We start from the raw sequence: 25941 nt of genomic DNA on the forward strand, positions 1-25941 counted from the left end.
GTTCATTTTAAGGATGTAAAGGATATACAGTAAATGAGTTTGTCACGGTCATCATACTGCATGGAGCTGGATCAGCTCTGCTAGTATTGCTACCCCCTACTCTCCTCGATGGGGAGTGCTCAGAATGAGCAGAGCAGTGACTCAAAGACATTAGAGGTAGTTTTCTGATAATTTCTCTGCATTTATGAGTAAAAACAGACCATAACTTCTGCTGTGAGTGACAGAGATACTTCAGGGAGGAAGACCCATCTTCTCCTGTTGCAGTGACAAAACTTTACAGGCTTCAGGACCTGTTTGAAGGCGAGTCTTCACTAGGGATGAGCCAATACGATACTCAAAATCACCAGATCCGTAAAATCTTATGTAATCCAAAAATCATAGAATAGAATATTTGTTGCACAGTTGGAGAATTATGTCTTTGAAATAGCTTTAAATGTTTTGTTGACAGCAACATAATTTAAAGGTAAAAAATAACTGTATCAGATTGATATCAGTATCGGTAGATACTCGGGTTAGTGATATCGGTATCGGACATGAATAAGTGGTATCGTGCCACCCCTAGTCTTCACCACGTCTTTGTAGATTTCTTTGAGAGTCATTCCTTTCTTTATGCAGACACGTGATCACTGGCCTCTTTTTTTATTCAGTTTGTGGTTTCCCTCTCACCTCCTAAGTTCTGCTTTAATATACTTAAGCCCCAAAATTGTGGAGTTGTGCCCCTTTTTTTCAGGTTGAACCTTTTGAATGAAATTCATATTTATATATATTTCATATATATCATACCACAGGCTGTGAAAAGCTTGTCTTGTCTCCTAAGTTATTAACCTTTAACATTATACAGCACAGGTCTCCTGCTCTCAGTGGAGCAGATGACATATAACAGGTAACAAGTCAACCTATGTGCAATATAACCATTATAATTTCACAAGTGCAATATTTCATGTGCAATCTTTCAAGCTCATACTACACATACTCATACTGTATAATCTACACTTATCTTAAAACCAAAGTGATTTCACATTAGAATATCACACTCACACAATGGAATTATTGTTGAAATATCAATTTTTTTGATATTACATAAGAAGAAATTGATTGCCGTGTCTTGGTAATACAAAGCCTGACATTTGTCGTAACCGATGACCGTAATATGGCTGCTCAGGAGGTAATCTGATTACATGTTGTTTTAGCTGTAATGTGTGATGTTGAATGGGCATCTGTTCAGTGTGTGTCAGCTCGTTCCTCTCTTCATTCCTCCCCTCGGAGTGTTGACAGGAAGAGGGAACGGCTCGAGTGGCTTATTCATATCTGACACACTCTGCACACTCGAACGCACACACACACACACACACGCACACACTCCTGTGAAACCAGAGTGTCACACATGCCATTGGTTGTTTTGGCAGAATACAGCAGCAGACTCCTGCCTGTCTCAGTGCCACAGTCACTCTCTTCTTCCTTCCAGACGTGTAATATTACCACAGTTCACCTGCAAATGACGAAGCGGAAAACACTTGCCAAACACGTTCCTGGTCACACCCTCTGAACTCCCATAGAAACACAAATGCTGGTTTGTGTGTGTGTGTTCTTGTATTTATTACCTCTTCTGGTGTAAACACTCACCTTGTCAGGACCAGTAGTCTTCATGGAGACCAAAACTTGGTAATTCTAATTAGGAATAGGGACTAGTATTTGATTATTTGCTTGATTATAAAAAAAAAAATCTGTTTCTGTGACTCAATCATTAATGATTGCATTGATAAAAAGCTAATCTTTCTACCCCAGTGACAACATAATTTGTGTTGCTGTGGTTATCACAAGGTGGCAGCAGCAGCAAGCGTGTTTGCTCTGTTTCTATGATAGTACGGTTCGGTTTGGTACAGTCGGTATGGTTTAGAATGGTAAAGCCCTGGGTGAGGCTTATGTTTTCACTTGGTTGGCAGCTTTTGGGCTGTACCCACATTAGCGAGTTATCGAGCTTGACATTGTACCGATGCAACAGACAACTATGGAGGATATCCAGTAGCTTTTTGTTTTTTACCTGGTCAGTTTGTGGCTGTTTGTCTCAACAAGACATCAATATTTTTGATGAGTGCGGACATTTAAGAAACTTAGGAAGTACATTTTTCTGTCAACCAATCAGCTGACTGTTGTGGATGGAGACGACCTAGCTTCACCCTGATCTTACTGTGCCATTTTACTCTGATACCCCAAAGGAAGGGTACCAAAAATGTAACGGTATGGGCTGGTTGTTTTGGTACAATTCCTAATGGAAAGGTACTGTACTGAACCAAACCGTTCCATTCGATGGAAACATGGCTTTAGTTAGTGGATTGCATGTGTGTTCGCAGAAATATGGAGCCCGTGAAGGGTCATGGGGGGAAATATTTTAGACCGAACTTTTGCATTCCCTTACAGCACTTTTTGCATTCCCTCACAATAACTTTTATGTTGCCTCATGATCCCTGAAGCTCTGTGCCCCCCTGCCCCAGGCCAGGACTCATACTCCCGGCAGAACTCCATGGCGCCAATAAATAGAGCTACAAATATATAGAGCAAAGTTCCCTCGTAATACAAAGCTTGGGCTCCATATGTTGTAGCCATTTATCTGTAGCTGTAGACTGTGAGTGAGGGAGAAAAGGTTGACTCAGGCATGCAGAGCAGGGAGCAAGTGCCATGCACGGCTGGGCAGGGCTGCCTGAGACACAGGGAGGGGAAACACAAAGGTTATTACGAGGGAATGCAAAAGTATCGAGAGGAATGCAAAAGTTCAAACTAGAACATTTCCCAGCCTGACCCGAGGGGGGCTCCATACAGAAGAGATTAATTTTACAAGTTTTTTTGAATGCATCTTGAAGCTGCTCCTCTAGGTTCAACACGCTGTAGATCCCTCAGAAGTCATAACATTTACAAGGGTTTTTGAATGCATCTTCTTAGCTACTCAACACACAGTCAACCCTGCATTCATTTCACTAGCTCTAGTGCCAGAATTTAGAATATAAAAATAGTCATCAAACAATGAATATTTGAATAGCAGTTTTGCTAGAATGAAGCAGAACCACTTTGCTGAGGAACTGGTATAGTTGACTAGTTTAGGAATAAGATTTGAGGTTTGAAGGTTACAGTTAGGCATCAATTCTCTATGGGTTAGGTTAGAGATAAGGCTTGGGTTAGGCTGTCTAAATGAATGAAAGTCAATGTAGTATCCTAAGAAGAATAGCTGTGCAAACCTATGTGTTTGGCGCAGGCTGAGATTCACTGTTGTGGACTCTTAGAATTGCAGTGTGTGCGTTAAGTTCAGACTTCACAGAATTTGGATGTTTTGCCTCTGTCTTCCTTTGTGTGCATGGGTCTTAATGGTTGTAATATAGTCCATAGCAATTTGATTTAAACAAAATATTTATGGTTTAAAAGCATATAACCTTACTATTGACATACTTTCAGGAGCCATATTAAAGTGGTGGTTCAGGTGGTTCATTGTGCCACCATTGCCACAGTTGCCAAGGAATAGCCTGAGAGGGGGACATTTTTGTTTCCATCTGCCCAGTGTGCTGTAGAGATTTCTGGGTCCAGATTGGTCTGTACATTCATCTGTGTAGTCACCAAAACCTGACCTGGTGTAGTGGGTTACAAACTTCTGCTTCTATTGGGAAATAGAGGACTCCACAATGCATTTAGTTTATTTTTAATTTACATAAATTCATAAATACACATTGATATTTTTCAATGTTGTTTCTGTATGTTCAGATAGTACAATACCTGTTTTTAGCTGCAGTGTTGATTTTATCTGTCATAACAGTTTGAGGCAGCAGTAGGTTTGACGGTATGTGAGAGAAGACAAGTTTCTTCTTCTAAATTTTTTTTGTTGTTGTTGTGACTCCGTTGCAAAAAGTAAAGGAATGATTGGTAGCAGAGAGAGGGTGGAAACATCATTTGTGAATTGCTTTGTGAAAGGTTTTGGTGCTCGCTTCAATGGAAATTACATCCCAGTGGCCACCCGTGTCTGAGGCTGCAAGGCGCACATGATTGTATCTACATTCCTAATGTGGTGTGTTGTTTGACTTGAAGGTTAAAAATACAAAGAATGTGTGCCTCTCAATCCGGGCTAGCCTCCAACGATCACTGTAATATTGTGCTCAATAAAAGGTACCATAAACATCTCACATTTGAGGAACATATGATACAAATAGCTGTTGGTAAATGTACAATAGTAGTAAAAAATAGTAATAAATACATGTGGAAATTGCTTGCATACTCTAAACTTGATCAGGGTAATTCAGCTTTCAAGCTACTGCAACAAGCTGACTACAATTTGATGATTAACTATAGTATTTAAATAATATCGTTGGAGAAAGTGGAAATGGAGAAGCTGCAAAATTAACAAAAAATCCTAAATCCTAATCTTCTCTTATCAACCAAATGATTAACTAACCAGTAGATCACTCCCTGTAAATAATTACTACTTGTGTTTTTATATTCTAATTTAATAATTTGTGACTTCTTCTGAAGCATTTACACAAACCGCCAGATTCACTGCAAATGCAGAGCTTGTGACTCGGAGGAGCTCTTTAAAATGAAGATATGTAGTGCAACGCAGATGAAAGGGGTCTGTTATGTTGTTGACATTGACCCATTTTCTTCACACTTACGGATCATTTTCCATCTTTTAAAGCTTCTTTGTTTTCTTTTTTTTTTACACAAACTATGCTTTGAAATGGAAAAAAAAAGAGTTCCACTTGTGTGTGGGGATTTGACAGTAGGTGGGCTGCATCACTGACTCTTAAAACCCATGTGTTCAGGAACTGCAGGTGCTTGCGTATTTCTGTCTTTGTTGACGGTAACGGCTGACAACAACAAAGACAACACAAACTCGATACAAGCAGCAACAATTTAAGCAGAGTTAAATAAGGCTTGGGTCTCATTAGATGCATGAGCAGCTTGTTTGTGTGGCAGAATGTCTTACATAGGAGTATATAAGTAATATCTGAGGATAGTACTGCAATGACTTAAGTAAACTAACAATTACTGAAGTATATAATGTTAATATTGATCTTAAAGACTAATTCAGATGATTTCCAGCTCCACTACTGTAGTCTACATACCAGTGTGTCCTTGGGAACACTGAACACGCTCCCTTTTCAAATTGTGAAGCACATCCGATCGGAGAGAATTTGTTGCTGGCAGGGTGGAGTGTGGAATTTTCATTCCAAACAATGTGGTTTCATTGAAAAAAAAAAAAATGTTTATCTTAATTTCCTGCTGAAAACATTTTCTGCTTCTGTAAAATACAAAAAAATGGTAAATCTGAATGCATGGCTGTTTATGTATTTTACTTCTCTCTCTTCAAAATAAGACCACATGAAATATCCTATAAATAAATCTCTCGTTAAAAAAAACCCCCAACAAGTTAATCAAATGTCTATTATGTGGCCTTGAAATTGTATCTCGCATTGTCTCAGTGTTTGTCAGCTGTATCAGACATTTACTGTACGATGATGATGACAGAATCGGCTCCTGTTAGAGAATCGACAGCTCTACTAAATATGGCACTCGGAGAGAAGCACGTGGTTAAACAGCACGTTCCCATTGATCAAAGTATGTGTTTCACAGCAGATGGTGACTGTGGTATGAGTCACTGTGTGTGTGTCAGCGACGTCCAGCTGACATCATGAAAACCACCCTCCTTTACCAAACACACACGCTCACATTTATATTTGCACTTGAATTTATAGTTCCTTTTGCGTATGTCTTAGTGTTGCTGTGTGTGTGTGTGTGTGTATTATTTGTTACCTCTGTAGGAAATGTTCTGGCATTAACACTGACCTTGTAGGACCAGTAGTCCTCATGGAGACCAAAACCTGGTCCTAGTTAAGCAGAACCTCATTTCTTAGAGACTGGTTACGTTTTGTGCTATGATTTTAATTGTGGTTAAGTTAAGGTTAGGCTTAGGTATAAACTGGTTATGGTTAAGATTAGGGATAACGGTTTGTTTAGTCTGTGTAAAAGAATGGGAGCCCTTGTGTGTGTGTGTGCATGTGTGTGTGTGGTAGGTGGTGAAGCAAGTTCTCAGTCAGAGCAGATTGCACCTTTACACATCAATGACCAGGAAACAAACAGAAAGATGACCACTTTTATATCTGTGATCTCTCTCTCTCTCTCTCCCTCACTCTCTCCCGCTCTGTGTCACACACTCTAACAAACACTGTTAACACTGATCCAGTTCTCCTCCTACATGATTAACAGCATTATATCCGGTTGTTTTGCTGTCTGGCTTTGTTTGATTTTATTTGTCTGGTACATTTCTGTAGTGAAGTGACAACCTGGCAATGACTGATGAAATTAAGGGAAATCTTTTCTTTGGAGGCAGCACAGGAAATTGATTTTATGCCATTAGTTGGTCTCAGTTGTTGTCTTAAGAACACACATCTCTCCCTGAAACTAATGTCTGTAGGATTAGATGACTGGCTGCTCTTTCTTTCAGAGCTGACTCTGTGATAGACATTGTAAGTTAGTGTGATGAGGATCGGCCTGTTGTTCATGTGGGGTCACAGCCCCTTTTTTTCCACATGGAAGGTTCTAACAAAGCTAGGTAAACTGTATGTTGAAGTATGGATTTAGGGCTTTCAAACTATTTGATTTGTTGATGCACATATGTTCCATGGTGTCTATTTTCCAATGTTGCAAACATTTGTGACTTTGTTGTTATATTTAGCAACTTTTCAGACCCCCTAGGGACTTGTTTTCTTTCTCAAAAAAAGTGACTAGCAACAAATCTGGAGACTTTCTAGTCCAGACTTGTTTGCTTTCCAAGGAAGAAACCTGGCAATGACTGATGAAAATAAGGGTAATCTTTTGTGGCAGCACAGGAAATTGATTTCATGCCATTAGTTGTTTTTAGTTGTCGGTCCATCATCAGAACACAACATTGCTGCTTGAAACTAATTTCATGACTGTAGTATTAGATGACAGGTCTTTAGGTTTAAACCTGTTGCAGACGATACGCTTCTTTTTGTGTAATCTGAGCCGACTCTGTGATAGGAAGTTAGTATGATGAGGATCGGCCTGTTGTTCATGTGGGGTCACAGCCCCTTTTTTTCCACATGGAAGGTTCTAACAAAGCTAGGTAAACTGTATGTTGAAGTATGGATTTAGGGCTTTCAAACTATTTGATTTGTTGATGCACATATGTTCCATGGTGTCTATTTTCCAATGTTGCAAACATTTGTGACTTTGTTGTTATATTTAGCAACTTTTCAGACCCCCTAGAGACTTGTTTTCTTTCTCAAAAAAAGTGACTAGCAACAAATCTGGAGACTTTCTGGTCCAGACTTGTTTGCTTTCCAAGGAAGAAACCTGGCAATGACTGATGAAAATAAGGGTAATCTTTTGTGGCAGCACAGGAAATTGATTTCATGCCATTAGTTGTTTTTAGTTGTCGGTCCATCATCAGAACACAACATTGCTGCTTGAAACTAATTTCATGACTGTAGTATTAGATGACAGGTCTTTAGGTTTAAACCTGTTGCAGACGATACGCTTCTTTTTGTGTAATCTGAGCCGACTCTGTGATAGGAAGTTAGTATGATGAGGATCGGCCTGTTGTTCTTGTGGGGTCAAGTCAAAACCACATTTTCTTACCACAAGGAAGCTCTAACATAGCTGGTTGTATGTAAACTGCATATTGAAGTATGGCTTTAGGGCTTTCAAACACAGATTTGTTGTTGCACAGATGTTCCATGGTGTCTCTGGTCATGTATGATGCAAAGCAGTATGAGGTGAAAAGAAGTGCCAAGAAGACAGAAGGTTGTTTCAGATTTTGCATTGATTTATTGGAGTAAAGCTTTTAATGGTGCAATATTAAGTACCAAGAGAGCAAAGTGATAAAACCGTACAATACAGTACTGGGTTTATTTTACCCTTATTTGTGTCTTTTTTTTATCTTGCCTTTGTACCTATAATATTTGAATTTTTTTTCACTTTTTCTCCTTAGAGCCAAACTTTACGCTGACCCTTGAACCCACCCTCAACCCACTCATGACAGCTGAACCCACAGAGCTGGCTTGCCTGGTGAGCAACATTGCCCATCTACCCCTGGGAGGTCGCCTTGGTGTCACATGGGAGTACACAACACTTCCTGGTACTTTCGACATTTAAACATTTAAAGATTGAGATTTGCTGTGCAACGTTTCGTTGGCTGATTTGTTATTTTATGTCCGTCCAATCACCGGCAGGTGCAGGAGGTGGTCCTCAGACCTCGCATCACATTGGCTCGCTGGACGGAAATGGCAACTTGTTGCCAGGGTCGACGTACTCTGACCGTCTGAAGAGTGGCGCGTTGTCTCTGACAAGAGTCCAGCCCAACACGTTCAAACTGCGTATTCTCCGCACACAGGTAGAAAAAAACAAAAACCGTCTAGCAAAGTAATGGCATAATGAAACATTTGTGGTTCACCTATTCCCTGATATTACCAGAGTATGCACAGAAATAAGAGGCCTTTGGAGCACAGGATGTCTTTGAGTCTTTGACACAGAATATATTATATATGTGTCTAAGCTCTGGTTTTGGTTTTGTGGTTTGGATTTTCCACACCGCTGCAACTGATGTTTTTGAGTTGATCTCTCATTTTCTTTTTTGTTGGTAGGAGATCGATATGGGCCAGTATTCTTGTACTGTGTCTGCATGGAGTGCCAGCAGCCACGGTGACCTGGTGAAGACCACTGAGTACAAGAGCTCTGCAGTGACTGTGCGATGGGATACTAAACGTAAGGCGGCTTTGGTTTTCTGCATTTCACAGGACTTTTCTCTTTTTTCTAGGGAAATAAACTAATAACTAATAACTAATAACTAAATAAAATTTCCTATAATCTCAGCATGGAACATTTATCCTGATACTCAAAGTTGTCTTCTGGGATTTAATGATTCACATTTGGGGGGGAAACAAAAAAAAAAGATCCATTAAATCACATTTATGATTTAGAAAACTCTTAACCAGCTAGAGTAACCCCACTGCTGAGGTTTATGAATGAGATCTAATGTGTGGAGATCATTTCCAGACTTCACAGGAGAAATACTTCAACATAACAACAGACCGTTTGTGCTCTGTTCCATTCTCAACAATTTTCTCCCTATTTCAGTCCCACATCCTGAACTCTGTGCCCTTTCTTTAGTTAATTGGGCCATTTTGTAACTCATATGCTCTGTGTGTGTGTGTGTGAGCCTGCATTGAATCAGATGTCTAATGTCATGGCGTAATTGTTCATCACTTCATATGGGGATCCCCCCCTGACACTATGGTGTGTTTGAATGATCTCAATCTTCAAGTCATTTCATGGACTCATCAGTGGACTGCTTTCAGGTCCAACTCTAAATGTCATGGCCAAACGTATCCGCGAAGCCTCTGTGGGCGGGGCCACCTTTGAAATGAGCTGCATCGTGAGCCTTGAGAACCTCGGCGAGGCAGGCTACTCGGTGCTCATCCAATCACAGGAGAGCCTGGAGAGCAACGTGAGAACCATCATGACTCTCAGCCCGGACAATGTCCTGCAGCATGGTGGAGCTACGGACCCCAACAGGAGGTACAGACATAGCATGTAGTGACTTAACATTGCGCAGTTTCTGTATTTTAACTTCTAAATGTATGATCTTCTCTCTCTGCTCAGAGACAGTTTGGTTCTGGCAAAGTCCGGTCCGGCAGAGTTTCGGTTCCGCCTGGCGGGTGTCCAGCTGTCCGACAGAGGTTTCTACTGGTGTGACATCACTGCATGGACAAAACAGCAGCCGGGACAAACTTGGACCAGAGCCACAAGTGCTGAATCCAACAAAGTCCGAATTGACTTTCAGGAAAATGGTGAGTCAGTGCGCGTCTTTTCACTCATCGTCGTTTCTTTTGCTTTTTATATCAAGACGGTTTAAATAAGCATGAACTCTACAAATATGTTGATTGTAGACAAAATAACTTAACATAATAAGCTCTGTTCCATTTCCATTTAAATCGGTGACCTCCACCTCCAAGTTTACCGTGTTACAGTTGAGAAGTTGGACAAAAACATGGGGACACAGCGGTGTTTGTATGGGTCACCTTGGAATCCTAAATCGGGGTACTTCTGAGGTCCGACTATAAATCTAATGCACCAGTACTTAGTCAGCTACACATGTGAAAGAATTTGAACCGAAGCAACAATCAGAGATGGTCAGACTAATTTGATATTTTGTTAATTGACATAGCCAAAAACAACAATACCATCAGTCTCTTTATTTAAAGATGTATCCCCCATTTTATTCATTAGCACATTTTGAGAAACGTTTGTCTCATCCTGCAGTCGCTGACTCTGTCAGAAGTGGAAGGATTTGAAAGTGTTGTGAATCCCAAGCTATGCAGAAAAAACACTTATTTCACTTCGAACCCTGTCTAATACCTACTACGTAGTGATGTGGAAACCTGACCTGAAACCTCACTGCTAACACATGCCTCCAGTGTTTGTATGCTAAAGGAACTCTGAGTTTAACTTTCAAAATAAACTTCCACATGTGAATTTACAATGGCAGTATCACTGAAAGGACCATCTGTTAAAAGCAACATATTTCCACTGTGCTTCTCTGTTTACTCAATCTTGTGGATTTCTTGCTACTTCATCCAAAAGAAGTGTTTTTTTTCTTAAGATACTGTTCTTATTAAAAGAAGTATCCTGGAATCATGCCGTGAACAAAGAGCATGACAAAGAGAAGAAACTTTCTTCATTATTAATTCATAGCCCTTTTAGGGAGTCAAATCACTTATTCAGTTTCATAACAATCTGAACCAACTGAATTAAAAACCCTGGAAATCTATTAGTGTTTATTAATAGAAATATTTAGCCCCTGTGTACACTCACATGGTCCACCCACACACAGTCAATGATAACCAGCATAAATTCCCTAATGAGCAAAAAATAAAGATGCTCATGCACACACACCTTTAAGCCCCTAAACGCCCACCACAACCACTGGCCTACTTTACTGTGTTTGATCTGACTGGAAAGAGTGAGACAGGATGATAAACGAAGGATGGAGAGAAAGCAGCGTCAGAGGTGGTGAAGTGGACCAATCGATGGGGGCATTAAAAGAAATGGTTGACAAGGATATTAGGCAAGAAGGAGGTAGAGATATGGTAACAATGTGAAATTTAAAAGGGACAATGCATTTTGATGAACACATCAATGTTAATATGTCAGAATTATCCAAAGACTATATTACATATAAAATGGAGGAATAATAATCCTAATAATATTTTGTCCACAAAGTTAATTGAAGACATTTTTCAGTTGACCTATGACGAAAAGTAGCAGCTAGTAGCAGCTTTGTTTAGCTAAGATTAGCTTAGTTTAGCATAGAGACTGGAAACGGGGAGAAAGGTAGCTATATGGTAGCTTCATTTGCAGTGACAGTTGAATTGGATGACTTTCTTTTTCTCAATATGCAAGCCCGAGAGGGGAATATCGAATTAAGTGTGTCAGACTCCGCTATGCTAGGTGGAGACTTGTCCCTTTTCACCGTTTTCATGTTGACCTATGTCAAAGACCAAAACAACTTTAGCTGGAAGCTAGCTTGTACCATACCAGTGGCATTTTGTGTCTTTCTACAATCCATTACCTGTAAAACCTTAATTTCTTTAAATTGACACCTCCTCAATCTGGAGTTCACCTTTTGTGTGTTTGTTGGATTTTCAGAAATCCAATAAATAACTGCCCAGCTAACAATTTCTGGTACCAAGAATGTCCTGGGAACATTACCTTTCTGTTGTGGTTCATATGTACAATTGTCTGTAAACAAGTAGGATTTTAACCTAAAGGTGAATCTAGCAACTGCAAACCTTTTGTAATGGTGAAGCTGGTTGATTCAATGTTCACATTCATTGTTAAAGGAAACATTAATGGCCACAACGTCTATGCTAGAGTAAGAATCTGCCTGCATATTACATCGTTTGTGGGTGAGAAGCAGCATTTTTAATCATTTTTGGAAGACAGCAAGATGGCAGTGCTATCTCCCCTTCTCTGGGGAGGGCAGCAGCCCTTGAGCATTACTTTATCTCGCTCGCTGTTTTTCCTCCCCCGTTCTAACCGCCATCCTTTCACTTTCTCACCCTCACTCTCTTTGGGATGTCTTCAAAGTGAAACCCTTTGGCCAATCAGTCAGCTGCTAAGATCTGCCCCGCCGCTTTCCTTTTCTTTCTCTGCTCACGTTTGTGTGTGCCTGTGTGTATCTCTCTCAAGTGTTCCAGATTATGTATCCGAGTTTAACATTTTCTTGACCTCACACAGTGCAACACACAGCCCCACCACCCCCACCGCCCCCACCAGAACACAGGCACCGACAGCGTTTAGGCTTCAAGTCGTGCTGTTTTCAAAAAGTCCTTATGCTTGCCTTAGGGAAGAAGCTCTCTGCATTGTGTGTGTGTGTGTGTGTGAGTGTTTTTGCACATACACCAACTGGCAGGCCTCCCAAGGTTCCATCTGTATCGTGAATGTTTCAAGCGTGTTGTGGCGTTTCCTCGTGTACATGATCGTCTGTGAGGATGTACATGATGCAAAGTCTCACCAGCACATTTACTGTTAAATAATTCAGAGTTGAAGTGATTCTCTGATCAGATGGCAACATGCATATGGAGCGAGCGGTCACATTTTATTCATCCTTTCACTCAAATGGGTGCCAGTATGTAGATTTGCCATCATTTGCCAAAATAAGCAGCATTAGTTATACTTTGATAGTTTTCCAAGCTTTTATCTCCAAATGTACCACCCCTGGAGACACGGTGACTATCTTATTTTCAAGAGAGAACACAGAATTACAGACAGACAACACAACAATAAAGGAAATGTGCAAAGTGCCAAGTGAATAAACAAATTAAAATACTAGGACAGGAGCAAATCCCCGAAGATGACCTCTCCAGTGACTCTAAAATAATTTTTAAATCCACTAAGGGAATCAAGCTAGACAGCTTGAGACTCTGCTGAAGCATGTTCCAGGTTGGGGGGGCCAGAGGAAAATGCCCTTTTCTCAAGCTCTGTGCAGACAGAGGAGTTTTGTATATGAAATTGTACCAATGCAAGAGTCTGGGCATGGACAATGATGATCAGCTGACCAGAGAGTACAAAGTACAATGGTGTGTGAGGGGCCTACACCCTGTAATGAATCTTAGCACACCATGATAGACGAGTAGAGATTGAGCATAGGCATTCATGTGGTTGAGCTTGAATGTCTGTTTTGTTGTATAGATATATATATATTATATATATAATAATGGATCCTTTTGATTTACCCTGATGTTTCCTGTCAGCAATGAGTGTGTGTGTGTGTTTTTTTGTATAATGCTTATTTTATCTCATGTGTCATTGTCACAGGCCCGTCCTTCTCCATCGCCATCCACTCGGATGACACCAGTGTTTATCCGTCAACAACAGCCAAGATGGAGTGTTCACTCAGCGTCTCCGGATCCTCGCCAAAGACTGGTATAGTTCACACACACACACACACACAAACACTAACAGCTGGACCACACAGTTGTTTTTCCTCTTACACTTACAAATCACAGTCACTGATGCAGTTTTTTTATCTTCTGTTGTCTTTTTTTTTCTTCCTCAGTTTGTGTGAGCATAAATAAATAAAATCAGCCGTATCTCTCCTTCAGTCACTCTCTCTCTCCCCTCTCTCTCTCTGTCTCTCACACACACTCACACACACACACACACACAGTTTGAACTTCTTTGTTCTTCACCTGCCAACTTGTCAGCAGCACTGCTAATAAGAGTGACGGGACTCCTGCATTTCAAATAGTTGTACAGATGAAACGACACTCACTGTCGCGCCCATGTTCACACACACACGCACGCACACACATACACACTGTAAATGCTTTCACTTTTCATTTGTGTGTGACAATACACAATCTGTCTAAACCTTCTTCTAACAAGATTAATGTAAAAATTAGGTAAATAATCATTAGATCAAGGTGCAATTTTCCTATATAATACTGAATGTGTATTATTATTATTATTATTATTATTATTATTATTATATTATTAATTATAGTCACAGTCAATTTAAATACTGGTAAAGTACAGGTAAATCAAAAACATAATCCTATTCAGTAGATTAAAATGTCTTTTTTTTGTAGGTGTATTCCATCCTTCTTCTTCTCCTCCTCCTCTATTTATCTTTCTTCCTCATCTCCCCCACTTTCCTTTTCCTCCCTCACTCTAAACACCCATGCATCTTCTGTCCTCCCTCGTCTTACTCATTACTCTACCCAACTATCAATGTCTCCTCCTCTCTGTTTTTCTTTGCCTTCCAACATATGTTTTCAGTATTGTATTGTCATAGTGAGTATGTGTGTACATTTGTTTCCTCTTCATGACCTTTTCTAACACAAACTAATAGTCCTCATTGAGACCAAAACCTGGTCCTCGTGAGGTAGACCTTTCTTTCTGAGGAAGTGGTTACGTTTAGGGCTAAGATTTGAATTGGGGTTAGGTTAAGGTTAGTGTTGGGCATTAAGCTACCCACACATGGAAACATGGCTTCACACCTGTGTCTCCTCAGCAGTGTATGTATGAATGAATAAATGGCCATAAATAAACACAAACATTCACTTCAGGGATTGGTGCCTTGGTGGTTGTGAAACATGCACTTAGAGAGTTGCATCATGGGAAAGAAATACCCCCTGAGCATCACAGCTGGTAGCAGAGTTACACATGAACATGTTCACAGTGAAGAAGTAAAGAGGAATGCAGTGTAATGGTATGCATGAATATGTTGTGTTGCTTTTGTGATTATTAGCAGTAGAAATAGAATAGGCTGTTCTGTTAGGGTGTGTAAGATGAACTTCAGCATATCCATCATAGAAAGATGCAAATTTAATCTATTAAATAAAATAAAAAAAACAACATACACAAATAACTAATGCGAGTAGCAGGCCCCATGAGTTAGATTAGAAGGAAGCATGTGGTCCCCGTGCCTCAAGTTTCTTCAGGTCTTCAGGTAGCGACCTTTTAATCATCACTAAAATCAAAACAAAAACACAGTGAGGCCTTTTTTTCAGTGCTATGGTGCCTGCCTGTGGAACCACCTTCCATAAGACCTCAGGGCAACAGATAATATTAATATTTTTAAAAGCAAAAATTAAATACCTCCTCTTAACCCTGAGCTTGTGAAGCACTTTGAGTTGCATCACTTTTAATGAAAAGTGGTGTATAAATAGCACTCGTGTATATATCTCACTAATAACCCCTAAAAATTCCAGGAACTATAGAAGTAGAGGACATAAACTATTAAAGCTGCAATAGGCACTGGAAAATGCTTAGTTTATTAAAAATAAATAATGTTGTGGAATCACAGCTCTCTGTCCAGAGCGTCTCTCATCTGATGATGTGTGATCTCATATGTGCAAATCTGCAAAAACAGCATTACTAGAAACAAACCTAATATGTTCAAATGTTCTTGTTTTAAGACAAATAATCTTCCAATGGGATAAGATTTGCTTGGCTAGAATATGTATGACTAGCTTGTGAATCTATAGCCAGTTTCAGATTGTAATGGGCCTTAAATTGAGGAAAAACTGGCCAAAATTTTGCAAGGTTGTACTTATCACAAGCAAAGAAACTGTCATGTAAGAAATTAGTCTTCTTTAAGTATTTTCTCTTCCAATTACAAAATATTTTTTCTTGTACAGAATGTGCTTGCCAAGCCTTATTTTACTTTCTTAAAAATTAGTTTTAGGACTGTAAATAGTAAGATCATGCTGTACACTAATTAGCGATATGACATACACTATTCTATTTGTATTATCAGGGTTCTGTGTTTATTATTATCATATTTAATATTTGTTGTATTTGTGTATTCCTGGATACTAAAATGCACATTTATCATGTATTATCTTCCCTTTTAACTGCCATTGCTGCTGATTCATCGTGTTTATTGCGTTTGTCCTTGAAGTCTGATTTAGGTTTTTAAAGATTTCAGGAAGGTAATTGCCAGTAATTGTTCAATATGGAGTCAGTGAAGTCATCAGTCAGAGGTCAAAAGTGCAAAAATCACTTGATTTGCATTATGCTGAACAGTGATTATGGAATTATTGATCAATAACACCAACACCACTACACAAGGAAAAAGCAAACAAATGTAATCATTTTGATAATTTATTTATTAATTTACATGTACATGTCTATATGGAATTTAATATATGGTATGTAGATTGATTTTTGCTCTGACATGTCTAAATACACATTATTACATGTAAAAGAAAGGGCTGCAACTATATTGTATTTTTGTATTGGAAATGAATCAAATGAATGCAAGCGGCAAAATCCAACAGTGAGTTTTAATAATTAATGACTTATTTACTGCAGCAGGATAGTTTATGCCACAGTGTCAATGACAAAACATGCAACCTTAGTGCAGCTCATCAGTGTGTGAGTGGGAACAGCACACACAGGTTAAATGGACCAATTAGCGACGAGGTATCGAGTGACAAATGTCAACAAAGGTGCGGTGCTGGTGCTCGCGTCATCTGGTCTGGACAACAGCCAAACCTTCACTTCCTGTTTTAGTATTTTTGTACACACACATTCTTGTATTGTATACAGTGAAACCAATACTATGCTGTATAAGTGTCTATATACAGTGTGTATGGATCTACATATCATTATAGAATTTTACATTGTATATATTATATGAAGTCATTGTACCAATGCTACAACAGCAAATCTAATCTAAGATAATAAACAAATATACATAGTTTTTTTTTCTCAGAATTCATTACTTTAATTTCTAAATTTAATTTTGTTTTACATTTTTATTTATTGGGTTAGGGGTTATTAAGTGACTTTTTTATGGTAATATCATACACTGTGGTATAATGTGAGGAAGGTTTCAAGGTAAGAACATACAGTATAGATAACACCCAACTCTAGTATACAGTTTATTATGTTTAAACTCACTTTTGTAGTTTGTTGTTCTGACAAAACAAGACAAAAGGAGAAGTTTGGGAAATTATTGAAAAGGCTGTGAAGGTGTGTGTGTGTGTGTGTGTGTGTGTGTGTGTGTGTGCGCATTCCTTTGAGATGGTTAAGAAGGGCTCTCCTGTTGCAGCTTGTCTTGATGATGGGCATGGTGAAACACACTCACACGTAAAATAAATATCCCTCATTACTGCTCACAGTTTACAGCAACGGCAGTAACAGTTGACCTTTTATTAGTGACGGTATTTACAGCGCATGCATCATGAACAGTTGTTATGGTTGCAACAAGGCCTTAAACTTTTCATTTTGTTGAATGATGTCCAAGTTTGCACTATTCTTGCACGTTTCAGTATGTTGTCAGTTAATGAGGCCTGGCAGTTCATCACTGGAGTTCAATTTATAGATGATTAACTGTATTAACTGGAACATTGATCAATTTAATTACAGTTTTTAAATACTGATATCTATTCGAGCCAACCTTTGAACAATAAGCACCAAGTCACTGTTTCCCTGACCCTGTGTTGTCTCAGAGTGAAGCTGCTGCTGCGTGTGGACACAGCATTCATTACCAATGGAATGACTGGCATGTTATTGCAGCCGTGTGTATGTGTGTGTGTGTGTGTGTGTGTGTGTGTGTGTGTGTGTGTGTGTGTGTGTGTGTGTGTGTGTGCGTGTGCGTGTGCGTGTGCGTGTGTGCAAATTAATGGTAGACATGAGATGACATCCGCTTTAGAGATAGTTTTTTTTTTCTTTTGAAGCACTGACACTGAAGCTGTGACAAGTTGAGGCTTTTCAGCACATTGTGTTTTTTTTTTGTTTTTTTTCCTGCTCTGAAAGTCTTTTGAAAAGATAACAGTGTACTGTTCTGCTCCTCCTGGGAGAAAATAGCACACACACACACACACACACACACCATCTCCTATTGCCTCTGTGGAATGCATAACCCGTACATAAAAAGGACATTTTAAGCGCCATGTTAAACAGTTGTGACTGTGAAGTGTCCATTTAATCTCATTTTATTTCAGTTTTTATTCGCTAAGTTAATTGCATTGATTTATATGTAGCGAGGAAAACTGTCATGGTGTTTGGTAGGTGTGTGCGAGGGTGTGTATGCTGTAAAAATAGATGTTCAAGAAAGTAAAATAAGCCTCTTTTCTTGGAAGTTGTGCTTATTTTTTGTCTAAAAAAAGAAAAAGGATCTTGGCAGGCAAGTTTTGCACAAGAAAAATAATTAAACTTTAAGAAAAAACTTTGATATTACAGCTTGCTTTAAGCGTTCATTACAAGCTAAAACAATGGTTTACATACAATCCCAGTGGCAAAGTCAGCTAAACCAAGTAAAGGAAGACTCATTTTAAAGGTAGAACTGTTTGAATGGAAGTCTATAGGAAAATGAGCCTCTACTTCTCATTCGATTCATAAGGTCAGTAAACATTTTCCTTTGTGTTAATTATCTCAATCACTAGTTTTGGGTAAATTATGTTTCAGTTTAGAATAAACTAGTAATGGCATATATTGGTCACCAGCACCACTGACGGCTGGTATTAAGAGGCTGGTTGAAGGAGTTTACAGTAATGTTGGTGATGGCACAAGTCACTTGAATTTCCAAGCAACCTACTATATACTAGGCTTCACTTATCTTCAAAACTCAAAAGTTGTTTAGTTTGTGATAGGGTGGTCCAACTTAGAGTGTGCATTGTGTGGTAATGACAACAACTTATACATTCAGGTGCTCGTACACTCAGCAAAACCCCACCAGTATATTTATTTTGTATTCACTCTCTGCCACATTGACATAATTAGACCTAAATATTACACACTGCATCTTTATATAAACATTTCTTACTGGACAGCGTGACCTTTCCGAAATTGTATTTATTTTTTGGCCTGTTTTTTCCCCTGATCATCAGACTCATTACAGTCTGAAAGTGGCTAGATTTACAAGCTAGCAGATGGCAGATTATTTTTCTTAAACCATTTTTGTGGTGCACGTCAAGTAAAGGAAGACTCATTTAAGTAAATATTTACATGACAACATTTCTTTGCTTATGGTAAAGTGTCATTTTTGCCAGTTTGTCTAGTTTTTGTCCTGTTTTTCCTAGTTTTAAGGCATGTTATAGAATGAAAGAGACTATATTATACTAAGGGCGTCCAAGTGGTGCAGCACCGAAGGAAGAATAATGTAGTGGGATGTAGTGTAGAGTGCAGAAGAGACTGTGTTGAAAAGTAACGTTAGTTGGCCAAATTTGACCATTGCATCATAGTCAGATGTATAGTGTTTCCATCAGGTAGCCATGAACTTCCATTCATTGTCCACCGATTTATCCTCCACTTGAGGGCTGCTGGTGCCAATCCCAGCTGACATACAGTGAAAGGCGGGAAACACCCTGGAGGCCAGGGTGACACATGGAGACAAAGAAACATTCACTCTCACACATTCATTCACACATACCGTCACAAACTCTGGTCTTTACACGTTGTAAGGCAAAAACGCTAACCACTACGTTGTTTCTGCATGTTGTGTTTGCATAATCACCTTTAATGGTGAAATAAAAGGGGGGTGAAGTTATGTTTACATTGATTTGATGCAGTTCATAATTGACAGTAATGTCAGCAGACATTTTGAGAAACATTTTTGCCTGCACCTCTCCACATCCCAGTATCTGTGCTGTTTTTCAGGCATTTATTAACAGCTGAGAAGGATGTGAGGCAATTAACAGCCACATATTTTAATGAGTACACCAGGTCTTTCTGTGCAGGCAGGAATAGGTGATTAACACCTGGCAACGTAAATCGTATGGTAAATATACTGACACATCCTTCTCTCTCTCTCTCCAGTTTTTGGCTGCTCCTCTCCTCATTTCCTCCTCACTCTCTTCACCACCTCCTCTCCACACTCACCAAATTACCCAGCTGTCTCTCCAAGGCCGACAGGCAGCCGTTAATTAGCCAATCTCACGCTCCGTTAGCCAGCCGGGGAGACAGAGCGAGGTAGAGAAAGCAGAGTTGGGCGAGATGGAGAGAATGCAGGAGTGAATTGGGGTGGGGGGCTTAAACCAGATTGTTAAAGTGAGCAAGAGTGGGAGAGGAGTGAATAGAAGTGGCAGTAAATGGAGGGAAAGTGTCGAGAGAACAGCGTGCAGTGTTTCCTAAAGAGAGTGATGAGGAGGAGAGGGAAAAAAATGTGAATTCTAACATAGGGGAGAGAGGAGAGCGAGGAAGAGTTGTTGAGAGGATGAAGTGGAAGGGGATGAGAGTGGGTCACTCCATTAACTGTTTCTTGTGAATTAACAACAAAATGTGAATTAATATAATCAGGCTAAGATTTGCACTATTCTTCCGGGTTCTCCCAGTAGGGGTCGCCACAGTGGAAACCTGCATATTTGATTTGGCAAAGGTTTTATGCCAGATGCCCTTCCTGACGCAACCATCTCCATTTATCCGGGCCTGGGACCAGCACTAGGAATCACAGCTGGCCCAAGGCATAAGCAAACTAATGGGGCTTTTCCATTATACTGTTCTAGCACTACTCGAATCCATTACAGATAGTACCTGGTACTTTTTTTTGCTATGATATGTATGATAATATGTATATATCATACCAAAAAAAGTAACAGGTAACATGTTGTGTGTGTGTGTGTGTGTATATATATATATATATGTACATATATATGTGTGTATATATATATGTGTGTGTATGTACATAATGAAGAAATCTTACATCTGCATTTGCTGTGACATGAGCATGGAAAACATGTTAATGTCACTACAGAAGAGACTAAATTACCTTATTTCTGGTCACGTATACATACATACATATACAGTATGCACATTTTATATACATACATATATGTATGTATATATGTTTATTGTAATAAGATTTTTAACCATATCGTTCAGACCTAATTGTAAATTGTCACTTCTTTAAATGTTCAAACTTTTTTTCTTAGTATAAACTGACTCTGAAGTTGACTCTAAATTGGTCACAAAGAAAAACTAAAGTGATAGATACAATGAAATCCAATGCTTTTTCCAAAATCATATGAAAAAAAAAAGGTTTTAAGGATACTCAATGGTTATTTGTTCATTTATTGTCCCAAAAAAAAAGCATGTTGAATATTGAGTGGCCTCTTGATGACTGCAACCACCTCCACTTATGGTTCAGCATGAAATGTCAGCGAGTGACTCACTCAGTTCTTATATTTACAGTACACACTGTGGTGAGCTAGTGAGGGTTTTCAATCCAAACTTCAAGACACTTATGGTCGAAGGAGAGTGAGCGGAAGAGGATCATGGTGATGGTAAACCACAAATTGCAAATTCTGAGCAGATAGTCCTGAGCAGCAGAACAGCACCATCATTTTCACTCCATTAAGTCTTCAGTTAAATAGGAACAGGAGCAGAAATGCAGGTTTAAAGGAATCTGTGGAAATGTCTTGCTGAAGGACACATCAGCATGTAGACTAACAGACCCGGAAATCAAACCCACAATCTTCCAACTGGACTCGCTCTACCACTGAGCTACCGTCACCACCAAAGTAAATAAATGAATAGAAAAATACCCAATACATAAATAAGTATAAACACACACAAAAAAATTTGATTACATAAAATATTCTGCACCAAAAGTGAGACAAAAGTGAGAATTAGAATGTAGCACTTAAAATAACAGTTTAAATGAGTGTGAATCTGCTATAACCATATTTTAGTGATGAAATTGCCTAAAGATAATGCCAGGAATTGAGTCTGTAACAAAATATTTAGTCAGTTTATAATGGGGATGAGCCGATACGATACTCAGTACTGGTGTCGGTCCAATGCTGGTCACAAGCGCTGGGTATCGGTATGTTAAATCAGATATAAATCAATAAGACTGTGAAAGTGTAGTGTAAATAAAAAATATCTGCAACAGCATTTTAGCTGAGTCATGTTGTGGGCTGTTGTTTCTTCATGGGAGCAGATTGATTCTTACACAGCTATATCTATATACAGTATGTGTGTATATATATATATATATATATATATATATATATATGTATACATATATATATATACATGAAAGCATGTGTAGGAGGGAGATTCAAGTTGTGTTACTAAACAATAATAAAACCTATTTAATAAACCTCAGACATTTAGTTTGGTTTGCTCCTGACTGTTGAAGTGAGAGTGAACACCATGGTGAGATTGAAAGAGCTATCTGAGGCCTGAGCAGCTTATGAGTCTGGTAAGGGATTTAAAAAGATCTCAAAATAATTTAAATCAGTCATTCCACTGTCTGGAAAATAGTCTACAAGTGGAGGACATTCAAAACAACTGCCAACAGGCCCAGGTCTCGCTGTCCAAGCAAGAATTCTCCAAAAATCCCACAATGTCACCCCAGGACCTGCAGCAGGCTCTTGCTACTGTTGATGTGAAAGTGCTTGCCTCTACAATCAGTATTTGATTGAGAGCTTTGCAGAAACATTACTCCATGGAGAATCAATGAATTAATTGATTCTACTAAAAACAAATATGGAAATGTAAACACCTATGTGTTGGACTTTAATAAATGTATTGTATGCTCTAGTCTTTAGATACCAACGTTTAGCTGCAAATGGGGTTGCAAAGAGGTGGAAAACTTTCCATGGGAACTTTAGTATGGGAATTTGGAAAATGGAAAGTTTCCAATTTTGAAAATTCACAAAATTTTCCAACCCTATCTGCAAATGATAACTCGTATCCAGAAGTAAAACATGCCATGTATCCAAAATTGCATGTAATTTGGCAGAGGTCTTATTAAACATGCCGGGGAAACTTTGCATCCCAGTTGCTTTGTTTTCTGTGTGAATAAATCTTGTTTTTATAGCACTTAGTATTCCACTCTACCACTGCTGCCCTGCTTTATGGAGTAGAGAACACACACACGGTTTCATTAGGAGCACTGGTGGTAATTGTCTTTTCAGTGTGTGTGAGAAAGAGAGGGAGAGAGTTTTCGAGAGTTTTACGCCTTTGTCTCTCCTCGAGGGATTAATCCAGCGAAATCCAATCAGACTGTCTTCATTTCCACAGGCAGCCATTTTAGTTTTATTAGCTCAGACAGGAGCCAGATATTCTATTAGAGATGTACTGTATTTCCTCCTCTGCCATCCAACTACCAGAATACACACAGACACACACCTTCCATATCACTGAACCTGCTGCACCATCCAAACCTGTGTCATTAGCGATGAAGCTAACATGGCCGTCAATCGCTGCCAGTGTGTCAGATTCTGCTCCGTGTTGCTTCATTCCTTTGTTTGAAACCTGTGCTCTCGCTGCAAGTAGTCCAAGTAGTTTGTTAAAAACTCCAAACCCCACCTTTTTCCAGGTAATTTGACTTCATTTGAAGCTGAGTGAGCGGATATGATATGATGAGTTTGTTTAATGGAAGAAAAATAGATTGATGTCGGCCATAAAGCGCAATTTGTGTTTCTTTTTTCTTCATAAAGCGGCCTCTTAAATTGCTCTTTTCAAATTAATGAGAAAAAGTCAAATTCATTTGTCGTCATGGAGGTGTTCTCTAACTGTCTCATGCTGTGCTCAATATACTGGTGTCAACAAAGGAAGAATTTTTACGAGTGTCTGCGTGTGTCCCCGTGTCTTCTGCCTGTTTAAATGTCCCTAAAAGCAGTCGGGGAGCTCCAATGAAAGCACATAGAAAGAGTTTACATTTGTTTTTGTACATTATCTAAAGGTATAACGTTTATGGCTATGCTTGAAGTGTGCACAGCTTCTTGAAATGAAACCTTCCGCCCAACATTCCCTCACCTCTCTCCATCTATAGCTGCTATTTCCGTCTCTTATCTGACTGACTGCAGGCAAGTGACTGTTTTGCGTGGATAACTTCTGCGTTAAATTATTTCATCGCGTTAGCTTTGACAGCCCTACATTATGCAGACCATTAGTATTGTGTGTAATCTGGATTTAAATGTAGTTTAAAGATGTTCTCACTTGTTTACAGCGAGTGAACAGTCAAGGGACGTGTCTCCCGTTCCTTCAGCGCGCAAAAATCTTTACCATAGACTCCCGTTATAAGTGGTGCATGCGCACTAGACCCCCAATACAAAAGATGGGAAAATTCTGGACGTCAAACTAGTTTGAAACAACACCATACACGCCACAGCAAGAGGCAACACTGCGTGTCTCTCTCTCCCTGTGTGTGTCTCTCTCTCATAGCTCCGAACAGTAGTCAATTATGTCTGAGATTTAATCGATCACCCACCACTCCACGTCACCTATTTTTCTTCTTTTCAATCATGTAGTGCTTTTTCCCTCTTTTCATCAAAATATGCAATAACAAATGCCGTTCTGTTGGATTAAACATTAAGTATGGTCACTGTGTGTTCACAGGAGGGCTGTGCAGTAAGGCAACACACACACACACAGACACACACACACACACACACGCAGAGCCTGTAAATGATCAAATGACTGCTGTGGTGGGAGTCACAGAGTTCATGAGTTCATACAGGGGAATAGAAAGGTCTTGATGGGGGGGCAGCAGAGGAACAGCTGCTGCTGCTGCTGCTGCTGTTGCTGCTGCTGCTGCTGCAGGATCTCATACTCCTATAGCACCACCCATATGTATAGGGTGATATGACACACTCTCGTATGAAGCATCTTGAGATGTCACTCTGTCTTTAAGACGTTCAAATCCCCTCTTCCTTACCTCACTCGTCCGTCTTCCCCACCGCCAAGAACAAAGATGGTTAACGGAGGGAGTCTAACTGCGAAAAAGCGAAGGCTTTTCTAATTATACATCTGTTCTTTAAACGCTGGTCCCGCCGTCAGTCACGTGGAATTATGCAAAAACATGTCTTTGATCATAAAGCGCTGCCGTGTGACGCTAACCCCGGTGTTATCACAACGTCACAGTATCTGTTGACTGGCTCGGCTCGGCAGCTTTTAAATGATGTGATTATATAAGGGTATAGTCTTGGCAAATATATAGGAGATTAAAATAGTTTTTTCCTGTCATCACAAAATTTTAAGTTATTCTTACTTCCAGACCTAAGAACAAGGACGACACACAGTGTAATTCTGTGCGGCACAACTTTGTTTTTAAAGCTGCTCGTGATTGTTGTTGATGTTATTATTCTGCCTCTGTTTGGTCTTTGTGAACAGAAATTAATTGTAATTAATAAATTGTATGCTGTGCCTGTACTAGCAAAACTAAAGACGGAAATGGGCAGGCAAAGAAAAAGATGTACTATCACATTATTATACTGTGCTTAATTGCAGTTCTAGTATTGCTGCTGTATTTTAGTCTTTTCCATCATATTTTGGAATTATATGCAGATAAATCTGATTGAAGTGTATATGTATAATATAATATAATAATATATGTAGGTCATCTGTGTGGATGCTTGTGTGAGTGTATCTGTAGGTTCAACTTGTGTTGAATTGATGATATTTTATCAATCAAATCAATCAATTTCTTTTATGCTACATATAAGGGCAGAATTAAAAGGATTCAGTAGAATGATATTTAAAAAATGTTTTTAAAAAAATCAATACAAATAGATACATACATCTATAAACGTGTTCCAGACCCCGCCCTGTAAAAAGTTTGACTGTACTTTGAGTGTCTTTACAGTAAATGATTGTGTCTTAGATGCTTACATTACCGTATAAAGTAACAAATGCAAAAAGTGTTCGAAAAAGATCCTTTAAATAAATCGGCAGGAAATAATAGGTGGAATTTTAAAGTGCAGTGATCCAAAAATTTGATAAAATAAATAAATACGTTGTGTTTTCAAAGTATTGTAAGCCAAACGTTTTAATGTGGACTCTTGGGTGACTAGCCCTCGAGCTAACAGAGATAAAAATCAAATCATTTGAATTTTCACTTAAAACTTTGATGATGTCATTATTGATGAGTTTAAAGAAAAGTGTCACTGTGGTGTTTCAGTCTTCATGTCGCTGTGTCAC

General features: G+C 39.1%; 1 protein-coding gene across 1 annotated transcript in view; it reads left to right on the forward strand.

Annotated features, from left to right (window-relative positions):
* Positions 1-25941, forward strand: part of ptgfrnb (prostaglandin F2 receptor inhibitor b) — a 63833-nt gene that overhangs the window by 29158 nt on the left and 8734 nt on the right. The window contains exons 6-11 of the mRNA XM_044019628.1: positions 7991-8137; positions 8232-8392; positions 8643-8763; positions 9357-9576; positions 9661-9848; positions 13378-13485. Of these exons, the coding sequence (XP_043875563.1) occupies positions 7991-8137; positions 8232-8392; positions 8643-8763; positions 9357-9576; positions 9661-9848; positions 13378-13485 (945 nt within the window). The remainder of the gene's footprint in view (positions 1-7990; positions 8138-8231; positions 8393-8642; positions 8764-9356; positions 9577-9660; positions 9849-13377; positions 13486-25941) is intronic.

Source organism: Solea senegalensis, linkage group LG2 (assembly GCF_019176455.1).
Source record: "Solea senegalensis isolate Sse05_10M linkage group LG2, IFAPA_SoseM_1, whole genome shotgun sequence".
Classification (NCBI taxonomy): domain Eukaryota; kingdom Metazoa; phylum Chordata; class Actinopteri; order Pleuronectiformes; family Soleidae; genus Solea; species Solea senegalensis.